The sequence below is a fragment of the Ambystoma mexicanum genome, chromosome 7p (genome assembly GCF_040938575.1).
Source record: "Ambystoma mexicanum isolate Mex_15411 chromosome 7p, UKY_AmexF1_1, whole genome shotgun sequence".
Taxonomy (NCBI): domain Eukaryota; kingdom Metazoa; phylum Chordata; class Amphibia; order Caudata; family Ambystomatidae; genus Ambystoma; species Ambystoma mexicanum.
The window spans coordinates 576,773,203-576,795,592 of record NC_090939.1 but is presented as its reverse complement, the minus strand read 5'-3'; the positions used below and the strand labels follow the sequence as shown (position 1 = coordinate 576,795,592).

The window sequence follows — 22,390 nt, the reverse complement described above, 5'->3', positions numbered from 1 at the left end:
TGGAGGATGATCTCCACAAACTTCTGGAACAGGACATCATCGAACATGCCACGGGCCCCACCACTTGGGTGTCCCCAATAGTTCCGGTACCCAAAAAGGGGTCAGAGGCCATAAGACTGTGTGTGGACATGCGGCGCCCAAACCAAGCCATCAGGCGGGAGAGACACCCAGCGCCCCGCATCACGGATATGATCCACTTACTGAATGGAGCGTACGTCTTTTCCAACTTGATCTACAGAAAGGATGTCACTAGTTGGTATTAAGCCCTGAAAGTGGGAACATCACAACGTTCGTCATGCACATTGGCCTCTTTAGGTACAAAAGAATGAGCTTTGGGGTGCTCTCGGCTGCAGAAATCTTCCAGGCCGAGGTACATAATGTCATCAAACACATCCCGAACTGTCTCAACTACAGTGATGGCATACTTGTATTTAGCACTGATGTAAACAAGCATGATGAAACCCTGATGAAAGTCTGCAAAGCCGTGAACGATGCCTACCTCACCTTCAACCGAGACAAGTGTGAATTTCACAAAAGCACAATAAAGTTCCTTGGACATGTATTCTCGGAATCAGGAATGACTCCAGACACCTATAAGGTAGCAGCGCTAAATGAAACCTCAGCCCCGGCCAACGTGTCAGAACTTTGTTCCTTCTTGGGCCTAGCCAGCTATTGCAATCGATACATCCAGGACTTTGCATCCGTCAGCGAGCCGCTGAGACGCCTAACACACCAAGACGTGACCTTCAAATGGTCCGATGATTGCCAGAAGGCGTTCAAAATCATAAGAGAAAGGGTCGCGAAAGCAGAAAACATGGCGTACTACGACCCCAGCAGGAAGACTGAACTAACAGTGGATGCCAGCCCTGTAGGTCTGGGAGCCATTCTTGCACAAGTAGACCCAAAGGATCCGTCTCAAAAACATAGTGGCCTATGCTAGCAGGAGTCTGTCCACCACTGAACAGGCATACTCTCAAGCAGAGAAAGAGAGTCTCGCCGTTGTGTGGGCGTGCAAACATTTTCATTTATTCCTGTAAGGGAAGCTGTTTCGAGTCATCATGGACCACCAGGCCCTACTATTCCTATACGGAAACCCCGAGGCCAAGATACCACATTGCATCGCCCGGTGGGGTCTGAGACTACAAGACTATGCATTTGAAACCATACACTGGCCAGGAAAACGGGACAACCCTGCAGATTTTCTATCCAGGAGACCACAGGAGGGGTGCGCACCGAAACCCTCAGTGACCAACAGATACCTCAGGTATCTCATTCACCAGACCACCCCGGAGGGAGTAAATATTGAGATACTAGCGAGAGAGACTGATGTCGCATCATATGTGAGGGACTTGAGTCTGGACTGTGGTGAAGGGGAAAGGAAAGAGGGAAAGACGCAGGGAACGAAGTAAGAGAGGATGTGGAGCACCTGATAGAGGTGAAAGATGAGCTAGCATTATCTGAGGATCATCTGCTGCTGAAGGATTGCAAATTAGTAATACCAGCAGCCATGAGAGCAAAAGTCATTGAGCTGGCCCATGAGAACCATCGGGGCATGGTATCAACCAAGCGCATGCTCCACCAGAAAGTGTGGTTTCCCCATATGGATACCATGGTGGAGGCGGCACTGAAAGTGTGTCCCACGTGCTGTCTCATCACTCCAAATCGTCACCCGGAACCGTTGGTCATGTCCGAGCTTCCACAGGGAATATGGGACGCGGTCACAGCTGATTTCTTCAGACCCATCGAGGGAGGAAGATACGTCTTAGCCGTGATGGACAAATATTCCTGGTATCCCGATGTTCAGCTAATATCCTCGACGGCAACTCACCATGTCATCCCCGCTCTGGACCACATCTTCTCACCATATGGAGCGGCGAAGGTGCTCAAGACGGATAATGGACCCCCATTCTGTGGGCAGCAGTTTGCCCAGTTCACCGAATACTTGGGTTTTCACCATCGGAAGATTACCCCCCCTCTGGCCCCAAGCCAACGGGATGATCGAGAGCTTCATGGTGAATCTTAAGAGAGCCCTACAGATTGCCAGGTTGACGGGACAGCCATACAAACAAGTGCTAAATCAACTCATGAGAGATTACCGGGGGACACCCCACAGCACCACAGGGAAGACCCCGGCTGAACTAATATGTGGACGAAATACACAAACGCGAATTCCCCAAGCCGGTGAGATTAGCCCAACTCCTGCCCTAGATCTGGAGGTGAGGGAGAGGGATGAGGCCGCAAAGGCCCACATGAAAGAGTATGCAGACACTCGCCGTCTGGCACAAATGCCACAGATAGAGGTAGTGGATGTTGTGGTCGTCAGGCAGCCCATGACACACAAACAAACATCGCCGTTTCGAAGTGAACCCCCACGCGTCACACATAAGAAGGGTTCCATGATAACTGCCCAATGGTCAGAAGGGTCAGTCACGCGGAACTCCTCCCACTTCAAGGAACTTCCACATATGGGAAACAGGCGCCTGAGTGGGAGGGTGTAAGCTCACTTGGACTATGAATCGGATGACCCATGCCAAGGGGATCAGTGGGATTCTGAAGAGTCGGATCAGGACGTGGTGAAAGAGAATGAGGGGAATGGACAGTCCCCTGCAAGTTGTCAGGCACGCGCACATAGAGCCCGGAACAAACCTTGCTGATGGATCGAGGAAATGGACTAATGGGTCCTCCAGACCGTCACCCGTTGTGAAGAGTCTGGTAACTGTTTAAAATGGGGGCGGGGGGTGTCATGTTGATGTCGCCTTGGGAACGGCAGGCGGGAGTTGGAAGGGGAACTGACGTAGGGAGGGTAAGTGATGCGGGAGGGGGCGGGGAAAGGGGCAGTCGTTTTGGATGTGGATAATAAAGAAGACGTGTTCATGAAGATCTCTGTGTTTGTGTGCTGCGCCATGCGTGTCCCACAGCCAACCTTAACCATAACACAGACATTTACAAATAATGGATTATGGGACAAAAACAAATAAGTTACCTGGATAGTAAAATCCATCAAACTCAGACCTTGCAATGACCCTTTGACCCTTTAGAGTATCCAGAACTTTCTTTCTTTCCTTGTCCTTCGGCTTCACTTCCATGTGTTCGTCCGGTATGCTCTATAAAAGGTAAACGGAAAGAAACAGCAATCAAATAAAAACATCAGTTGTACAATAACAAAGCAAAACATGTTGCCGGTATAGTATCAGAATAATATATGATAACACATAGCACCCAATCCCAAAACCACACACTCTGGTTATTTTGCAACAGAAATATTTCAATAACTGCTCTGGTACAAATATTAGCCTCCTCAGGCTTGCAACATTTGGGGATGCCCCTAAGACCTGCTTTGCTAACTTTTCAAAATGGTGCATGCATGGAAATGTATTTCCTTTGCATGGTCGGTGTCTCTGTTTCAACATTGTCAGTGATGGTGGCTTGCAAGCACCAGGATAGCACAGGATGGCAGAGCCAGGAGCCCACAGGCAGCAAGGATGTTAATGCTACACCATAATTGGGCACTGCCTGCTATGTATAACTCTGCAAACTGTGGCTTGCTGTTTTCTACAACAAAAGGGTTCCAGGTGTGATAATTTCCACAGACGTTTCATTCAAAGGTTACATTTGTCAACAAAGAATGTACACAACCGATGTTTTTAAAGAATATACATACTATTTGATATAAATAAAAATTCTTTGAAAACAATGACAGGCTAGGTGGTTGGAAAGAGAAAAATAAACAATGGGCCTCATTACAACCATGGCGGTCCGGGAACTACGGTACGGTAAGCATGCCGGTATCGTAGCTCCCGGACCGCCATACTGCGTGCTCTGCTCACGGGTGCCGTTTCACCACCAGGTTTTTCCTGGCGGTGTAACGGCACCCGCGAGCAGAGCACGTCGGATGCACCGGCACAACTCTGAATGTGCCGGTGCATCCGACGTCCCCATCCCCATTCAGCCCTATGGGGCAGAATGGGGATCGGGACGCCCTTGATTCTGGCACCCACAAATGGGCAATTACCCGGTCGGCCGAGCTTGGCATGACCCGGGCCTTGCCTATTCGCGGGTGCCGGAAAAAATGCGACTCCGGCGGGGGCCGTGCCGTTAACGGCACGGCTACCGCCAGAGTTGTAATGAGGCCCAATGTCTGTCTTTTTATTATCACATCCATATCACATTCATACAAAAGACATGCAACACAAGATATAATACTGTGAACTGATTCTGCTCCATTACAATAAATTGTCTTAAGGATTCATAATTTAACTTTCCAATTGTTTGCAATTACTTTGTTCACTTATAAAACTGCTGTGAGTTTGCATGACCTTTCCTATGACCAACAGGACATATGTCATCTGAGAGGTATTTAGTCTACACAGTCTTGCTCAGAGTCCTAGATTAATATGATGTCCTATAGAATATCTTCTTAGTCCCCATAATGGGCTTGCATCTAATCAACAACACAGTAAATGGGTTTCTTTAATATGGGATCTCCAAATGTATTAACAAAAGCAATACTTGGTTTTTATATTTAACATAATCAGCTTGTCCAAATGAAACAGTCATTTGAAATAGATACCTAATGGGCTGGAGGCTGCTGACAAGAATGGTCTAATCTATACAGACCTGTGAATAAAGGCTGATACTTAAAAAGTGCTTCCAGATAATGGTTGCAACTACAGAATCCATGTCGATTTGAGATATAAAATTATACCTGTGTACAGCATTTGCTCGTACCTCAAAAGTCTTTCATCATCGGTTGCAATGTCCAAAAGCGAAAACTGCATGTTGATTCCCAGGTTATTGGGACAGGAAATCATAGAAGGGTGACACGCTGAGGTTTATATGCGTCCCAAAATTATTTGGCTGTCAAAGTGGCCTTCAAATTTGGAAACATTGAGGATTATTAACTTTGTCCTCAATAATACTTTTTGAAAAGTAGTAGAATGGCTCTGCTTGAATTGTTTCTATTTTTCATTTCCAACCTGGATTCATTGAGTCTTTCTAGAACTTGGTTGACCTGTTTTGCTTTGTAGACTCTGCCTCGCATCCACCTGTTCCTGAACGTTATTGTGCACTTAACTTTACATATCCCAATAGCGTGATCTGGGCTTACACGAACAGACTTTTTTGTCGTCTTGTGTACGGGATAATCTTTGTCTGGCCAACATTTCCTGTGGGTAAGCTTTGGTATGATGGTGTAGTCAGAACCAGAGTCAGCAACATGAACGCGCTTACTTTTCCCATATGTATTTCGCTAATGGACATCGGCCTCTTCTAAATTCTTTTGTTGTTGTTAATACTCAGGATGCATCCTCTATGTTTCTTTGGTGAGTTCAATCTTCTGGGGCTGCTCTCTCACTGGGTAATCACGTGGACAGTTCCGATCTTGCCAACTTCAGAAAAAGGTCCATGCTTTAAGTATTTTGTGCATTTTAGCATCTTTTGCTGGAAAACGTGCATTGCTGGCTGTGTGTAGGATGCGTCTACAGTGATAACAATTGTGTGCCGCTGAGGAGAGTGCTGGCGACTGCAGTCTGCAGTGAGGTATCAACTTGGCTATAGCTGAATTCTACCATGTTTGCTGTTTCTGGGCTTGACTTACCTTGCCTATATAAGACCAGGAAGCTGTGGTAGGGCGCAAGCGCATCACAGAGGAGAGTTACAGCGAGTGCAGTCTGCAGTGAGGCATCGGCTTGGCTGTAGCTCAATTCTACCATGTTTGCTGTTTCTGGGCTTGACTCACCTTGCCTATATAGGACCAGGGTGCCGTGCATAGCGCAAGCACATTACTGAGGAGAGTGTTAGCGAGTGATGTCTGGAGTCTGCAGATGGAGAAGGCTGTGTGAGTATCTTTGGTTTCTGTTGTGTGAAGCTCTAAAATGCTAATGACCGCACATAAGGGACCTAACTACAATCTAAGAAGTATTTCTAATTCTCATTCCTTGACAAATACTCCATCCGGGACCTTAATTCCCATTAATCACGAGTCGACATAGCCTCTCTCCCTCACTGGAGATACGCGGAAAAACACATTACTTGGGGTGTAGTTACTGAACAGCCCAAATCACCTAACTGGCGATTTTGAAAGCTCATTCAATGGCCATTATCGCACAATGGATCCTGTGGAAAGACTAAACAAATATTAATTTGAATAAGAACCGACCTTCTAGAAGGTTTCTGCATACTTTATCCTTACCAAATGAGGTGATTGTCTTAAATGTGCCACCTACAGCCCTAACTGAGCCTGTGGCTCAGGACTCTATTCCATCCCTCTAAAAAAACAATAAACAAAAGAGGAAGAATGGCAAAAACGTGAGCAGGAAAAAAAAATCATAACATGTTTCCTGTCGAGAAACAATCCATGGCGTCTGAGGTGGTCCCCTCAGTCGAAATCCTGACCAGGTAATCTGAGAATAATACATTGGAGCTCTCCGCGCCTGCTTTGAATAGTCTGCCAGCAACCCTGCAATCATTGGAAGATGAGGGAACGTCTATGGAATGTGTACATTCCGACTCTGTTCCAATGTCTACTCGGCCTGTAAATTTGGGTGGCATTCTGGTTGTCAATTTGGGAAGTCTCAGTGAAAAGTTCAAGGCAAAGTAATTGGTTTTGAAAATATACTACAAATAAAAGACTGGTTAGTTTTAAACAGGTCTACTATATTTCACATGTGTACATCTTTTTCAGACAGAAGGAGTTGAAAGAGTGGTGGTGCACTTTTTTTCTCCTCTTTTGGAAGGATTTGTGTGGGAACAATTGGACCACTTCTGAACAATGGGCATCGACTTGCATAATCTATGGGATCAAGACCAACAGGACAAATTTGTCAAGGCCAAAGTAGATGAGTCAAGGGATCATAAAATCTCCTTTCCATCTTTAACTATTAAACATGCATCTAGAATGATCATAGGTAATGAAAAGGAAAGACAACCAACTGCAGACAATGTGGAAGATTTGTCTTGGCTTGCGTCTACACTGTATAGAGATAGTAGACAGACAGCGCTAAACCGACTTTAGCTTTAATCACTTAAAAATGTTTTCCTGGAACTGTTGCGGCCATAGGAACCTTGTACAAAGTGGTTCTCTCTCTATAGCTTCTGTTTTTTGGGGATACAGACATTATTTTATTACAGAAGCCTATGTGAAAGAAATACGCCACGCATTGATGGTTATAACGCGGTACCCTAAGTTTTCTATAAGGGGGCTGAAGGGTCGTCCTAGTGGTGTTTTCTTTAATTGCGATAGATCTCACACTGGGATTTTCTTACTCTGTTATTGATACTCCCAATGACGACTTACCGGCCGTACATATACAGACAAACTATGAAGAGGGTATCCTGGAATTGTTATTAGTCAATGTTTATTGGAATCCATCAAGGACATGCATTGATTTTATTTTAAATGATCTGAGAGAGTTACTAGAAAAGAGGTTTGTTGATGGGCACCTTAATTACATTGTTATTGTGGGAGATTTTAATCTGAGTGTGCAGAAACTAACTGGGAGGATCCTCAGCCACCCTTAAAATCGGTAAGTAGAAGTAGAAGGAGAGGTGCAACCTGGGCTTATGTCATGTCTAACTGGCGATTGGAGCTTTTAATGGCATCTAAGGGTTTAGCTGGTGCAAAGATTGTGGGCCTCATTACGAGAATGGAGGTAGCCATGGAGCTGCTAGCTCCATGGCTGCCTCCGTTCCGGGCTCCATTACCGGGTTCCTGCAATGGGGAGTTACCAGGTTACTCTGACATAAGAGGACCCGGTAATTCCTCCTTGCAGGAACCCATCCCCATGGGCTCAATGGGAATGGGGAGGGAGGTAATAACGGGCAGATTACATCTGTCCCATTATTGCCTCCCTCTTCCCCTCGCGGGACCCGGAAAGCACGCCTGGTTTTACCAGGCGTGCGATCCAGGTCCCGCAATGGGAAGCTCGTAATCAGCGCTCCCGGAATTAAGGGGGCCGGTCCCGTACTGGCCCCCTTCATTACGGGAGCACCAGCCTTATAATGAGGCCCTGTATCTTGGCATGGAGGTAATTTTCACTCTTGGATTGATGTTTTCCTCTCTCCTGGTATTCATAACATTAGTACTCCCTTGTCTATTAAGCTCAATCGAAAGTAAGATTAAGGGCCTCGACTGGGACCTCTTTACATTGCCTATGACGCCATGTAAAGGAGGTCTCAGTGTACACTGGAATTTGATAACAATGAAGAGGTTCATTCTCCATTTTAAGACTGTGGTTACCTATCATACTGATGATTGTTTACAATGGATGTTCAATGTTTCCAATTACAACAGGGCTATATATAAATGTCGTTGAGAAACTTGAGGAAAGGTCAGTGTGTGAAAACTAAAATGGTACAACATGTTTCTAATGTGCAAATAGCAGAGGCCAAAAGAGAAAAAAGAGTTAGGTTGTGACGTTTACTGAAGGATAAACTTAATATGGATAGTGCAGATTTCTTGTAGGGTAGGAAATTAATTCGACAGAAGCATAGAAATATATGTAAGGACATGAAAAATTCAATGGCCCTAGCAGATAGTCAGAAATTCTGCTAACCCTGAAGGGGAAGATAACTTCCTCTCTTTGGGAAATCACTAATGACACACGTGCTTTGAACACTACTTCACTCATTAGTTACATTGATGAGGGTATGTGGGCATCCTACTTTAAAACTATCTACCCAGCTATCGATAACCCATTGCAACAAAAGCAGGTCTTTACATGCAAACTTTCAAAATGGGTAGGCCGCTTCTCGAAGTAAGATGAAGGCCACGAGGGCTCCGTGGACAGACAATTTAGCTCCCTGTACTCTTAAATCCAACCCTGAGCTATGGGGTAATATTCTGAACATCTTATTCAGAGATGTTATTTCCAGAGACATTCTTCCTCCAAGTTGGCACCTTTCATATATTATTCCCATATATAAGAAGGGTGTCAGACGTTTTCCTGGAAATTACAGACCAATTGAGATTCTTGATGCCTCTAGAAAGCTTTTTGCGCCTCTCTTGCTCATGGAACTGGATTATTGGGTGAAGAAATTTAGGTTGATCCAGAACTGTCACATAGGATTTCAAAAGAGACAGGGTATGTTGCTCAACGGAACGCTGCTAAATCATCTCCATGCTCTTTCTCATCAGAATACAAACACAAATATGTATATAGCATGGATATAACTTGTGCTTTTGAAAGTATTATTAGGGAAAGACACTGGCCAAAGTGTAAGAAATGGGGGCTTCAGGAAGGACTGTTGAGATTGATTATGTTACGCTATGAAAATACAACAGTCAGAATAATACTCAACAGAGAAGGCAATTAATTCCCAAAGAACAGAATTACTGCCGGTTCTGTTTGAATATTGCCCAAAGAGAAACACTACAACATATTATGGTGGAATGTATGGCATTAAGTGTTAAGAGAGAGAAATGTTTTGGGAAAAAAACTAATTGTGCAAAAATTTTTAAACCAGGATCAAATATGGTACTTATTCTCGAACCCAAGAATCTCAATACAGATCGCGATTGTACAATTTCTGGACTTGATATTACCATACACAGGATGTTTAAATGAACGGAGTTCTGAATGAATTAAGTCACCTATGTTGGATTAAGCAAAGAACAAATATGAATTGTATAGCACTGATTTTAATAAGCATGTATTTATTTGTAATCATGTTTTACAAAAGTATTATTTGAAAAGTTGATTTAACAACTATAACAAATAAAAAATAAAAAATTAAAAAAATACTTAACAGAGAAGGTTCCTTGTCACATCCTACTGAAACTTTCATTGGCCTGCAACATGGTTGTATTCTTTGCCCCGAAGCTCTTAAACCTATATGTAGCTTATTTAGATAACCTATGGGGGAGGTCCAGTTGCCTTCCAGTGAAATAGGAATCAATATAGCCTATTGGCCTGCAGAGAAAATTGAAACTCTTTTCCCAATATTCAGAGCTTAATAACTTAAAAATGAAAGAACTTAAAGATCATAAATCTTTTTATAGTGCTCCTAAAACTTGCCCTTGGTCAGTGGGTGACATAAGGCTGGAAAGAGTTGACACCCCTGATCTAGTTAGGTTTCCAATTTCTATCTGTCTTAGTAGCAAATTAGTAGAAGAGAGGTTAAGAGATAAGATTAAACCTCTGCAGACTCAATTTAAACGTGTTCATCAGCATTTATGTACATTTTCACTTCTTCCATTGTTAAAATGTTATTCTGGAAAAATTGTCCCTTCTGTGATTTATGACATTGATATTATGTTGCATGACTTGGAAGGGTTTCTCAATACACTTGAAGGCATTTTATGGAGAAAAAAAATGAGGCATTGTGCTATGCGTTCCTAATTGTTTACTAAGGCATGAACTGGGTTTGGTATCTCTAAATACTTTAGTATCGTGGAAGACACTTTCCCTGTACACAAAGTATGTCTGTCCTTCAGCAAATTCTTTTTTTGAGGATCTAAATGCTGTTTTACAGGGAAAATCGGTTCTTTCAATAGAGGAGTTTGCCATATCCCTGGAATACTTACTAAGGGAGATTAGTTCTGATGCTTGGGAACTATTATATAACCCTGTCCAAGTAAATAATAAGCTTTAACTGTGGGATTGGAGTCTATCTATTGGACAAATGTAAAATGATTCTCTATATTCTGAATAAGCTGTCTTTATACACAAGTGTGGAGCCATTCCTAAATACTTGATGCTTTTCCTTTGTAGAGAGCTAAAAAGATTATGCATGAGATTTAAACTGGACTAAGTCCCAACACCGAAATGTACTGGCCCAAGGCATGGTTTGGCTGCTAAAGGTTTATTGATCCTGTCTTTACTCATGTAGGTGAACGTTTATGAGCCTCTTATGTAGGGAGAGAATATTTAATTAATTCTACCATTAACTCGATTTATAAAGTCTCTCAATAGTGTATTGGATCTGAAATTTTAAAGGATAGTACTCATTTTGATGTCCATTTTGTGATTATGTAATACTGTAATTCAAATAGTTTTTATATTTTGTAATTGTAAGATCGCATAGTAGAGTATTTAAGTCATCTTGTATACATGTATGGCATGTCACTTTTGTGTAAGGTTTGAATCCAAAACCAATCACAATAAAAACATTTTTTTTAAACTCTTTGTCTTGTCTGTTGGTTTGTCTCCCTTGATTGTGCCAGGCATTCTTTCGCTCTGCAGAATTTTGAGTTATTGCATTTGTTTCTCCTAGATCTGGTTCATGTTTTATGTATTTTCAGCCGTAGCATGTCTTACTCTCTCCTCAGTGTTGCTTGCTATTGCCATGGTTTCTTCCAGGTGGGGATCTTTGCTTTGTACCTCCTCCTCTTGTATGTGAGTGTTCTCTGAGTCTAATAGTGTGTCTCTGAGCCCTTCATCTGCACTGGCACCAAATCAGCATGAAATTGACACCTCTCGTAGATTCATTAAGTACTCGTTAAGTACTCGCAAATGGTGTCATTTGTGCTTTGCCTCGTGTTATAGAACTTCAATCTGTGTTTCAAAATGTATTCTTTGACTTTCTTTTATCCTTTTTGTTGCTCTTTACATAGCTTCTCATATCTATCGTCGATGTGCAAACTGTCTAGGCTCTTTTCGGCGGTTTGAATGCTAAATACCCTCTAGCCTTCTGTTTCTAGGGTATTCCTCAAGGGGGCTGATTTCATGCCCACCAGTTCTTTGTCCGACTCCAGTGCTTTGATGTGTGTTTTGTGTTCTTCCTAATGGGGCCGAGTTATTGTTTGTGCTCCTGGCATTTACATAAAAGGAGGAAGTTTGGTTGTTTTGTATCTGCTCTCTGACCTTAAAAGGCTTCAGCTTGCTCTTTCCTTTCTTCATTATCTGGTACATCCAGCATCCCACCTGACATCGCCACTGTGGTATTTTGTGTCACACCAAAGGTTTTATGCCGATTTACCAACTTTTGTTGTTGTTATAAAGACCTTCACACTGATGTGTTCTTTAAATTAAGTTGTATTGGATAACTGCTTATGACTTGACATGAGCAGTATTTGTCGTCCTCTTTTCGTGTCCATGGTTGCTGAGCCGCTGGAATACTAACTGCAAACGCCCTGTGTGGGACTGGCTACTGCGTTTACACTCAACATGAATCTTTGAAAATTAAGTCCTGACGTGAAAGTAATGTCAGTTCTTCTCAACCATTCAGAGTCAGACTAAGCTGCAGCGGGATAATGGACACTTTCTGACCCCCGCCCCCGCAAGTCGGTGGGTTCAATTGACTAGTTGGGAGGATTTGGCTGCCGGAGGGAAAGTTGGCGTCTGCTGACGCCGGTCAGCTTCTTCTATGATGCCACACATTTCTGCCTTAAGGTGCTGGTGACATCTCTGAAGGATCGGTTTTAGCATGACGTTGGCATAACTGATATCAGGGAGGAATCGGCTCCTCTGGCAAGAACACGCCTTCTGCGGGATACCTAGCAGTCCTCCTGGGAAGTCCGATTCTGTCTTGCAGCCTCCTTCCCCGCTTGAGAGAATGCTTAGCCGTCGATCGCTACCCATGTTCCTCCTCCTGCTACTACTGTTGGCGCTACCCATCCGAGCCCGAGCCATTCGAGAAGAGGAAGCAGTGGGATACCGGAATAAGGAGCAGCAGCCACTGGCAGCCCGCCCACAGCATAAACTAGAGCCACCCCTGCAGGGTCTCACTGAGAAAGCACTCACCCCAGTTTTCACCGAAAAAAAGCCTCAAGACATTTCTCTTTACCGCTTCCTTCTCCTCCTTTCTTCCCTGCTAATTTTACAGCAGCGTGACTGGTGTGCAGGGCCCTTATGTGTCCTTGGGGCCTTGATCCCCTGCATCTTTCATCCAAGTTGCTGTCATGCTGCTGCACTTACTTGGGCTCACCCTACCCATGGGTGGTTGCACTTACGTTCTTCTCCTCTTAGCACTTACCATGAGCACTTCTCCATGAGCATTAAAGCCCCTATCCCTCAACCCTCCCCTCTGCATGTGCACATTCTGAACACTCACAAGGCATAGTAGGTTTGTCTCCCCTTCTCTTGTTCTCATTATTTGTTTGTACTTTTAATTTAATTATTTATCATTGCTGTAATTCATTATTTACCTACCCCTGTCCCCATCCTGTCTGTCCTGTGGGCGCTTTGACACAGTTTTACTAATTGTGCAAGTGCCTAACAAGTGACCATTAAATAAATAAATAAATAAATAAATGATGGCATGAGAGGTCTTGGATAGACACAGGAGCTGTCTCCTGTTCTATCTTCCATAGTCATGTGCGTTCTGCTAACAGTGCACCTGAGGAGCAGAACCATGGTCCGTAGCTCTTTCCCCGTCCTGCAGTTCATGTGAGCTCTGCCATAGCCTGATATTTTAAAGTGTTAAGGGGTTTACATACAGACACCAGGTAGGACATTGACTATGAAGGACTTACAAATCCAAGAACCTGAGCTCCAGTCCAGAGAATCGGAATACCAAGATAGCAATATAGCAGAGTGACAGAGAGCATCCCAATCCACGAACCCTTTCCTTACCACTTCCTTCCCATGAGCTCTACATTCAAACATGTTTACGGTTGCGGGAGAACGCGTATTTCAGAAGGCCTAATGTATTCACATTAAACCCGCAGATCAGGTAAGACTATGAAAGTTCTCTTCCTCCATATAAAACTCCAACACTACATTTGTTAATTTGAATAACAGCACCTCATATGACACATAAATGTAGTGATTTACTACAAATGCTACTTGTACCTAACAACTTCACCAATTCACAGGATTCATTAGCGTGTTGCCGCACCTCCACCACATTGCTGATGCCCCAACATGCGTCACGCTGATCCTAAGGACTGCAGCTGCAGCGAAGTTGCTGCTCTCCACAAGTCATGTGAGGAGTAGGTCAGTCACACTATGGACCTCTCAGCGTGAGTCGGGCAGAATTTAAATGCTTCAGCAGCAGTGTGAACCTAGACTTACTGCTTCTGAGGTTATGCTGACTAGATGTTAAACTAAAGGCTAAACCAAACTTGATGAAGACATTACCTAGGACACCGAAAATGTCCTTTGTGCCTTGATGAAGACGTGGTGAAACCACACCTAAACATCGAAACCGGTCGGTCTTGTTACAGTCTTGGAAATATGCCTTGGTCCTACTTTGATAACTATTAAGATCCACTCCAAGTTAGAAAAAGAAAACACACACATGATGTTGAATATTGTATTGTATTGGTGTTGAAATGAGTTAAAATTGTACTCATTGTTTTGCATAAATATGATTGGTGAATTGTTATTGGATGGTTGAATTAGGCTAGATTTATAGATTATTTTTGATTGATGGATGTGAATGACATTTTTTGTCACTTTCTATGTCTTTTTATAACTGTGATTTTACCTGCATTGAATTGTTGCCTATTTATTTATTCATGATTATTTTCATAAACTATTTTGTATCATTCTAAATAAATCATTTTGATACTTCCTTACAAATGTTGCCCTCTGGATCCTCCTTTCAGCACACATCTATGTGGTAATTCCCCGTTCCAGAGAGCGGGGACTTCCTGCTATTCGGTTTAACGCTGGCTCAAATAGAAGCACAGAGGCCTAGAAGGAAGACATGTTGATGAAACAATATGGTCAGAACCAGGGCACTCATACCAGGTAAGTCAAGAGTCATAGTAGAATCCTCCTGGAACTTCTGTCAACAGAGCCTGTTCCAGGCAAAGTACACCTAACAGTTAGGAGCAGGAGGAAAATGGGGTGATTGTAGGGGCCTCATGCAGGTTCAGCAAGGAGTTAAAAAGCCTGATCCACAAAATCTCAGAGTAGGCCACAGTATGCTGTGCTAGTAACACATTTGTATAAGCATGAACAATCTGATATAACCTTTTAAGCAATGCTGGAAGGGCTGACTCCAAGTACTGGTCCCACAATTGTTTTGTTGCAGCATTTGCTCTCAAGTATATGTAATACATATTTAATCATGCAACTTTAAAACATCTTCCTGAATAAATAGACTTTATTTTGGGCTCTCACACCATTTAAAATGTATAATTCTTTGTATTTGGGTGATTCACAACTTCAAACATTATCCAGCATTTCTTGGAAAGTTAACAAAGAAAAGATATTCGATTAATTTATGATTTTCTGTGCGAATCTTCAAAGCAAGAGTGAACTGCTCTGGTCGAGCCTTGCTATCTTTGCCAGCATATTTATAATCATATTTATATTCAGTGCAGGTTATAAACCCGATACGAGATAAACATGCTTGCTGAATGTATGTGCATGTTGAGGGAAAATTAATATCACTCAAACTATAAATGTTTCATGTGGGTCTTCTGATGTTAAAAGGATGGTCAAAGATTAAGTTTACAGTGAGAAGTATTAAACTAATTGAACATTTAGGAAACCATATCATCAATTTGAGGGTGGAAAAATAGGTCTGACCCTCCAAAGTGATGCCAATAAAACGCAAGGGCAGAGCAACTAATAAGACACTAGGGGTGCCAGTGAACATAAAGGATGCCGATGGCACTTTGCCTGCAGTGTACTTTCCCTACATAGAGCTAGATATGCTCCAGCCAAGCTATACTGTCCTGTAGTCCTACCCTCCAGCCCTTCCCACCTCCTTGGACAGCCTGAGATTAGCTAGGGGGCATACTGGGTAGACCTGGGAATGGAGACTTTCTGCAATGGGCAACAGTCTGGTTGTGTTTCAGTGCGTGAGAGAGAGTGATAGAGGTGAGCTACAGCTGTGCTTATCACCCCACCTTCTTCACCTGGCCCTCCCATTCCCATATAAGTAAGTCATGTAATTAATTAATGAGGAGTGCAACAAGCAGGCATGTTTGCACAGTGCATCCCTGTACCTTTAAAGCCAGCACATTGTAACTGGTAAAAGCTGTTGATTTGGGTAGAGGGTCGTATGAAAGAGAAGCTTCCCACATGAATTGGAGATAGTAGGCTACATGGCTCTGGAGCTCATGTTGTACTAGTTCTTTGCAAGTGAAACTTGCACTGTCACAATCTATGATGTGCAATTTATCTGTTGAGGGAGCTTGCCCTGGGTTGGACCATGCTGCACCTGTACTAGTTTAGGAGGAAAAGGTGCACTGGCCCTGCACATGCTGTACCTTTACCAGTGTGTGAGGGAAGCTTGCACTGAGCCAGTTTGTCACAGAAATGTACCAATTTGCATGAAGTGTGCACAGGCCCTTGCAAACAGTTGCTCTACCAATGCCGTACTTGTGCATATTTGTGAGGAAAACCTACACAGGCATGCTATGCCAGTACCTCTTTGCACAGTCCTTGCACTGACCCTGCCAAGCTATACCTGTTTGTGAGAGAAGCTTGCAGTGACCATGCACATAATCTATATGTTTGTGAGCTAAGTCTGCTGGGCCCTATCAATGATGTCCATCTAACTATGTGTTAGGGAAACAGATCTGCCCATGCTGTACTTGTACCTACTTGTAATCAAAACATGCACTGGCCTGTCCTCGCTATACCTGTACTGGTTTCCGAGGGACCCTTACATTGCCTTTTTTATGAGGCATCTTAGACTTGATCTTAATGACGTGTTTGTGAGAGACGTTTGCTCTTTTATAAATGCTGTATCTGTTTGAGATGCAATCTTGCACTATCCATGTCCACGCTGTGTGTATAATTCGTTGACAGGGAAGCTTGTGGTGATCCTGCACATGCTGTACTTGTTTGTGGAAAGCCTGCACTGGCCCTGCCTAAGCTGTACCTATGCCTGCGTTCTCCTTGTGAGGGAAGCATATACTAGTCCTGTGCATTTAGGAACTGTATGTGCTGTATTTGGGAGAAAAGCTTGTACTTTTGGAAACTTTGCAACACTGCTGCCTACACTATGACTTATGGGTTGCTATGAGGGAATTCTGAGCTCCTGTTTCCCATGGTGTACCCCTTTGGTGTGTGATAGTAGCTTGCAGTGTTGCTGGCCATGATGCATCTGTCCGTCATGTAATGGAAGTTTTCCATCCTGTTCTTGTACATTACCTGTATGTGAAGGAAGTTTCAACTTCTGCTGTGTGTCTTGTCTTTTCAAATAACGCTTGCACTGTTTGTGCCTGCACTGTTCCTGTTTGGTGAGTTAAGGAAGTGACATGGCACACATTCATGAAACACAATAACTTTACACAGATAACTGAGTGGTAACAGGAGTACCTTTTCTGGTCAGTTTGTGGGAAATGGGTAATTTTAAAGACCACTGGCCTGATAGAATTGGTTAAAACTCCCAGCTGCACAGTGCACTAAAGCCCCTATATATTTAGAAAGGCTGGTGGAAGCAGGGAAGCAAGGAAGCAGAGCTTTCAGCGCATCTCAACTCTTATCTCGTGGTGGCCTGGTCGGGAAGCAGAGCCACTGGCTCATTTACGTATGTGGCCCTAATAGCAATCCATTGGTGTTAATCCACCCCGAAAACTGCCTCGCAAAGGCACACTCACGTGTGTGCCTGAGGGGAGTGTGGGAAAAGGGGTGACTGAATGCAATTCTTTTCAATTCTACTGATATGGATTTTGCCTACTTGTATTGCTAATCCTTCCTGATCTGGTCATAGTTTCTACTCCAGCCAGTATATTATTTATTGTACGTGTGTAAGAGAGAGTGATTTAATTTTACCTTCTTTTAAAAAGGTATACAAATTATGGAGAAACTGCACGACATGTATGTGAAGTGATGAAGACACATCTGGGATTAGGGGAAATATTGTCAGGACTCATGGGCTTGCAAGTGGGGCTGTAACAGCACTTCCTAATGGCGCTGCTGTATGATGAATGGGACTGCTAAAATCACTCCCTAACTCGGTTGTCATATGTTTCATTACATACATTCCCACCCGAACATTTAATAGGAGAATACCAGAACCCTGATGTATATGATATGATATGGCATTTATAACGCGCCTATACACAAGTGTTTCAAGGCGCGACACTAGTATGTTTGCTAGCATTTCTCCGAAGGTCTTTGATACTTTTTAATGGGACAGTACCTGCCCTATTCAGAACGGTAGCTATACATGTAATAGCACACTACCTTCACCTGTGAAGATTTTACATAACAATGAATGGTGGAGCAATACCACTGGTCAAAAGATCTCACCAAATAACAGGTTCAGCAGTGTAAACACCAATAATGAAACGAAAGGGTGAGAACAGAAAAAACGGGACCCCGTCTTCATGTACTGTGCACGATTCATCCCCTCCCAAGCAGGAATCCATTAGTAGCCCCCCACAATGTAGATGCAGCTCTAGGACGACATCATGACATCCCCACTGTCTACAGGAACCATAGAAGAAACATACAGATAACAGAGCCAAAAAGACAAAACATACAACATAGAAGAGCTCCGTGACAGGTGCATTTAAGGGATATTAGGGCCAGGCGCACAGTTACATTTGCACCCACTGCCCAAAGCAAAGAAAATGAGAAATAAAAGAGACTCTGGTCGCCCACCGACAGGGACATTTTGTGCTGCATTTACAAACCATAGTTTAGCATGCAGGCATGTCATCAATGAAAATAAGCGCAGGAACTCCCGTTAAGCTCACTAGCCCACCCTCCCCAATTCTTGCTGGCATCAGACTAATAAACAGGACACATTTACAGGGCAATATTAGCAGTCCAAGATGTGGTTTACTTGTTGTCTAACACCGGTACAGAACGTATTTTAACAATAGCAGCTACGAGGAATGCATACAGGTCGTAATATAAATGCTGAGCCAGAGATCAGCAGCCATGTGAAAAAGGTACACATACCCCGGCATGGACGCGGGAATGAGACTAAAGATCTCAAGGAATGTACACATACCAGAGCCTACGCGCTGAGTTATGAATTCTCTCCTTAGAACTATCTGTGTCCCGTATCGTGTATGCAGGACACAGATGGTGAGTTTGAATGAAGGTATCTCTATGCCAGTAGAAACACAGGGCAGGGATTATAGACTGCGAGGAAAGTACCCATTGTCCTTTCATAGATTCTGAACACAAAGTATCCGCCTCACAGGATGGGCACAGACGGAAGCTTGGAGGCCAGAGATCATGGGCAGCAAGGAAGACGACATGGATAGACGAAACAGATTAGAATGCACAAGGAAAGTGCACATATTCGAGCATGCACTGAGATTATAAGAGGGACATGTTTTTCAAGTAGTATTGCCATGAGTTAGCCAAGAAACAAATTACTTTGTGGTGTGCAAAATATCAATGGTTAATTATTATATATGTAGCAACACTAAAACCAGCTTAATTATGAATGGGTCTTTTTGGAAGAGCATACCCGGAGAGGTGCACGGCCATGAGGGAGTGACCATTTCAAAATCCTTAGGGACTGGCAATTTGGCTAGTCTGGCATTACGGCATTAAATGAGTTGTACAGGATAACACACTGGGTTAAGGGGTGAAACTGAGAGTAGAGGCAATCTGTAGTTTCAGCACTTGACCACATTGTTTTCCAGTTCTTACATCATAGACACATTCGTCCCGGGAGGATAGCTCAGCGGCAACGTGCGCGCCTTGGAAGCAAGACGACACGAAGCAACACAGGTTTGATCCGTGGTCCGCGCTTAGAAACCCCTGGATGTATAGGCGCGTTATAAATACACAACTAAAACAAAAAAAAACAATTCCGCAACTAAAAAAAAAGCAAACAACAGCGCCTCGATGCCTGCGGGCTGTGTGAGCGCTTTAAAAATGATAAATAAAAATAAATAAATCAAGGTGCAATTACTTGTGAATGTTTGACTTTCATGAACTAAAATAATATTTTCTTTTTGTAATACTGAGTAGGAAAGTATGCAAGTTATGTGATAAATCAACATGATAATATTTAAAAATCCTTACAGAAACATATGTTCAAAGGGATTGACCATAGCTTTATTGTGTCTTATATGAATGGAAGTCTAGAAGTAGCAGGATATTACATTAATTGATGTGAACTTAAAACATAATCTGGGTTTTAAATATTTGAATATTCCCAATAAAAGAAACTGTGTGATAAGGTCACATGCTCATGATCACTGTACGAAAAACAAACTTGCAGATCTGATTTTTATTTATGATTTGAAGAGGAACACATGGACTCATAATAAACAGCAAATAGATTGTTATGTGTCGTAAACAGGCTGGAAAAGAAGCACGTCCAAGGAGTGTGGTGTGTGGCCAGCACTCTCCTGCCAAGGATGAGATCCCTTTCACTCAAATGGCCAACATAAAAAGAAAGAGGAGGCAATGGGCTAAACAGTGCCCCTGGAATGTGAGAAAACAAACCTTTTCACCAAATGAAGCACAAGGCACTAAAAGGAGATGCTTTGTCCAGAATAAAAGTATTTTTGTGGTGGTGAAACCGAGATACAAACCTCAGCATTTTACTTCCATGGTCAAGAATTCGGCTATTTAGTCAGATCTTCTGACTAATGCATTATGCTCTTCATTGGGGTGTCCACTGTTTACAAGCCTCATTTGGGGGGACTGAGCTCTAGAAGTGCTCCATACCAGTGCTATGTTACTTTATATAACTAGAGCCTCCTGGGGTAGGTCTGCTGTCCATGTTTCTTTGGCCGTATTGCGAAAACCTTTTGGGGGGGTTTTTGCACTTGTTTTTTTATAATTCGGGGAGACCCCTCGCACAACCCCCACTTCTCCCTATATAAATTTATAGCCTTACCCCACCCCTATATATTTGTTTATAAAAACGTGCAAAAATCCCACAAAAATTAGACGAAGAAAACTCGATCTTTTCAGCCTCGTTATTTTCTAATTCGATTTTTCTGGGCATTACCATTACTATCAGCAAAGATCACAACATGTTATTTATAATTTTTAAAAGCATACTGCACTGACTTATTTAAATCAGCCAGCCAAATGGGGGACTGGTGGACGTGCCCCTTTTGCCCTGCCATTAAGATGACTCTTCCCCAAGAGCATCACACTCACCCCAGCGGTACACCCATACTGACTCTCAGGCATAAAGGCCCTCATAATGAGTTTGGCCCTGTGGCCAAAGATGGTAGTTATGGTATGGTAATGAGGTTTATAAAGCACACGCACGCTGAAGCTTATTGGCACTAGGAGGAAACCGGAAAGTAAAAAGATTATACTAGCCTAAGAGGAGAAAAAGAACATTTAAAACGTACATTTTTTAACAGCTGACGAAAGGAAGCAAGATTCTCTGTCGCCCTCAGGGAAACAGAGTTACCACTGCATTATCTCCCCATTGCTGCAGACGATGTCCAAAGTTACAAGCTTCTTTCATGGAACATTGCAGGAATTAGTAAATTGCTCGTTGCAGATGACTGGTGTTCTTTTGTTCGCAGGTTTCACATCATTGTGTACAGGAGACGTGGGCAGTTGATTATGTTCTACTTCAAGGATTTCAGTCCTTTCATACACCAGCAATTAAAGGTCCTCAAGGGCGGCCGTCTGGGGGACTATTAATTTGACTTGATGTCACTTTAGATTTGAAGGTTGAGTTTGTGCAAACTGACTATTCTGATCTTTAAATGCTATTTATTTGGATCAGTAAGGATGCAATGTTTTGTGTGTCATATTTATAGCAGGTCCTGGACTTCGCATGGCTTGGCAACCTTGGAGTGTTTCCAAGTTGTAATTAATACTAGGTTTGCTTAGTTACCTGTGAAGGAAAAGTATATTATTGTGGCCAGGGATTTTAATCTTTAGCTGGAACCCCTAAAGGAGCTAGCAGGGTTATGGGATGACCAAGATTTAGCATGCGATATTCCGTCCCTGAATACTGCCCCCCGGCTAGAAGGCATTGTTCAGCTGTAGAATCTGCCTGTATCATGTTTAATTAAAATCTGAGGGCCTGCAATGGGAGATTTCCTAATGATCAGCCTGTGCGAAATACCTGTAATGGACACAATGGGAGTCTCCATATTAATTACATTTTTATTACAGCAAAAGATTGGACCAGAATCAGAGACTTCGAGATGTATCAGAGAGTGGAGCGCGATCCCTCTCCCCTGTCTGTCTCCATAGCGAGGTCTAACATATGCCGACCTAACAACTGTGTTATTCCTAGCAGTCAACCGATAATGGTAGAAGGCCATGCTCGTAAAACTCTGAAATGCTCCCATTTAATTGACCGCAAAGTAAAATCTTGTATTTATGATTCGATCCTTTCAAACTTAGAAAACATATCTGAAGCAGATATTACTGACACAATGCTGTTGGCTGAGTTTGAAATGATGAAGGCTAAAATTCTCCCATTTGTAACTGCACCTGTCAAAGTTATAAAGAAGGGAAGAATAGGTCAGGCTAATTAGTACAATAGCATGTACCGTTCAGCAAAAAAGGAAATAGAAAACTGTGTTAGCTCTAGCCTAGGGATGGATAGGATCAAGCTATGTTCCCTTAGAGCTAATTGTAAGAACTTG

The 22,390-nt window shown here is 43.0% G+C and overlaps 1 protein-coding gene across 1 annotated transcript in view; it reads right to left on the bottom strand.

Annotated features, from left to right (window-relative positions):
* Positions 1-22,390, bottom strand: part of VWA3B (von Willebrand factor A domain containing 3B) — a 2,300,294-nt gene that overhangs the window by 633,353 nt on the left and 1,644,551 nt on the right. The window contains exon 20 of the mRNA XM_069636259.1: positions 2,984-3,104. Within this exon, the coding sequence (XP_069492360.1) occupies positions 2,984-3,104 (121 nt within the window). The remainder of the gene's footprint in view (positions 1-2,983; positions 3,105-22,390) is intronic.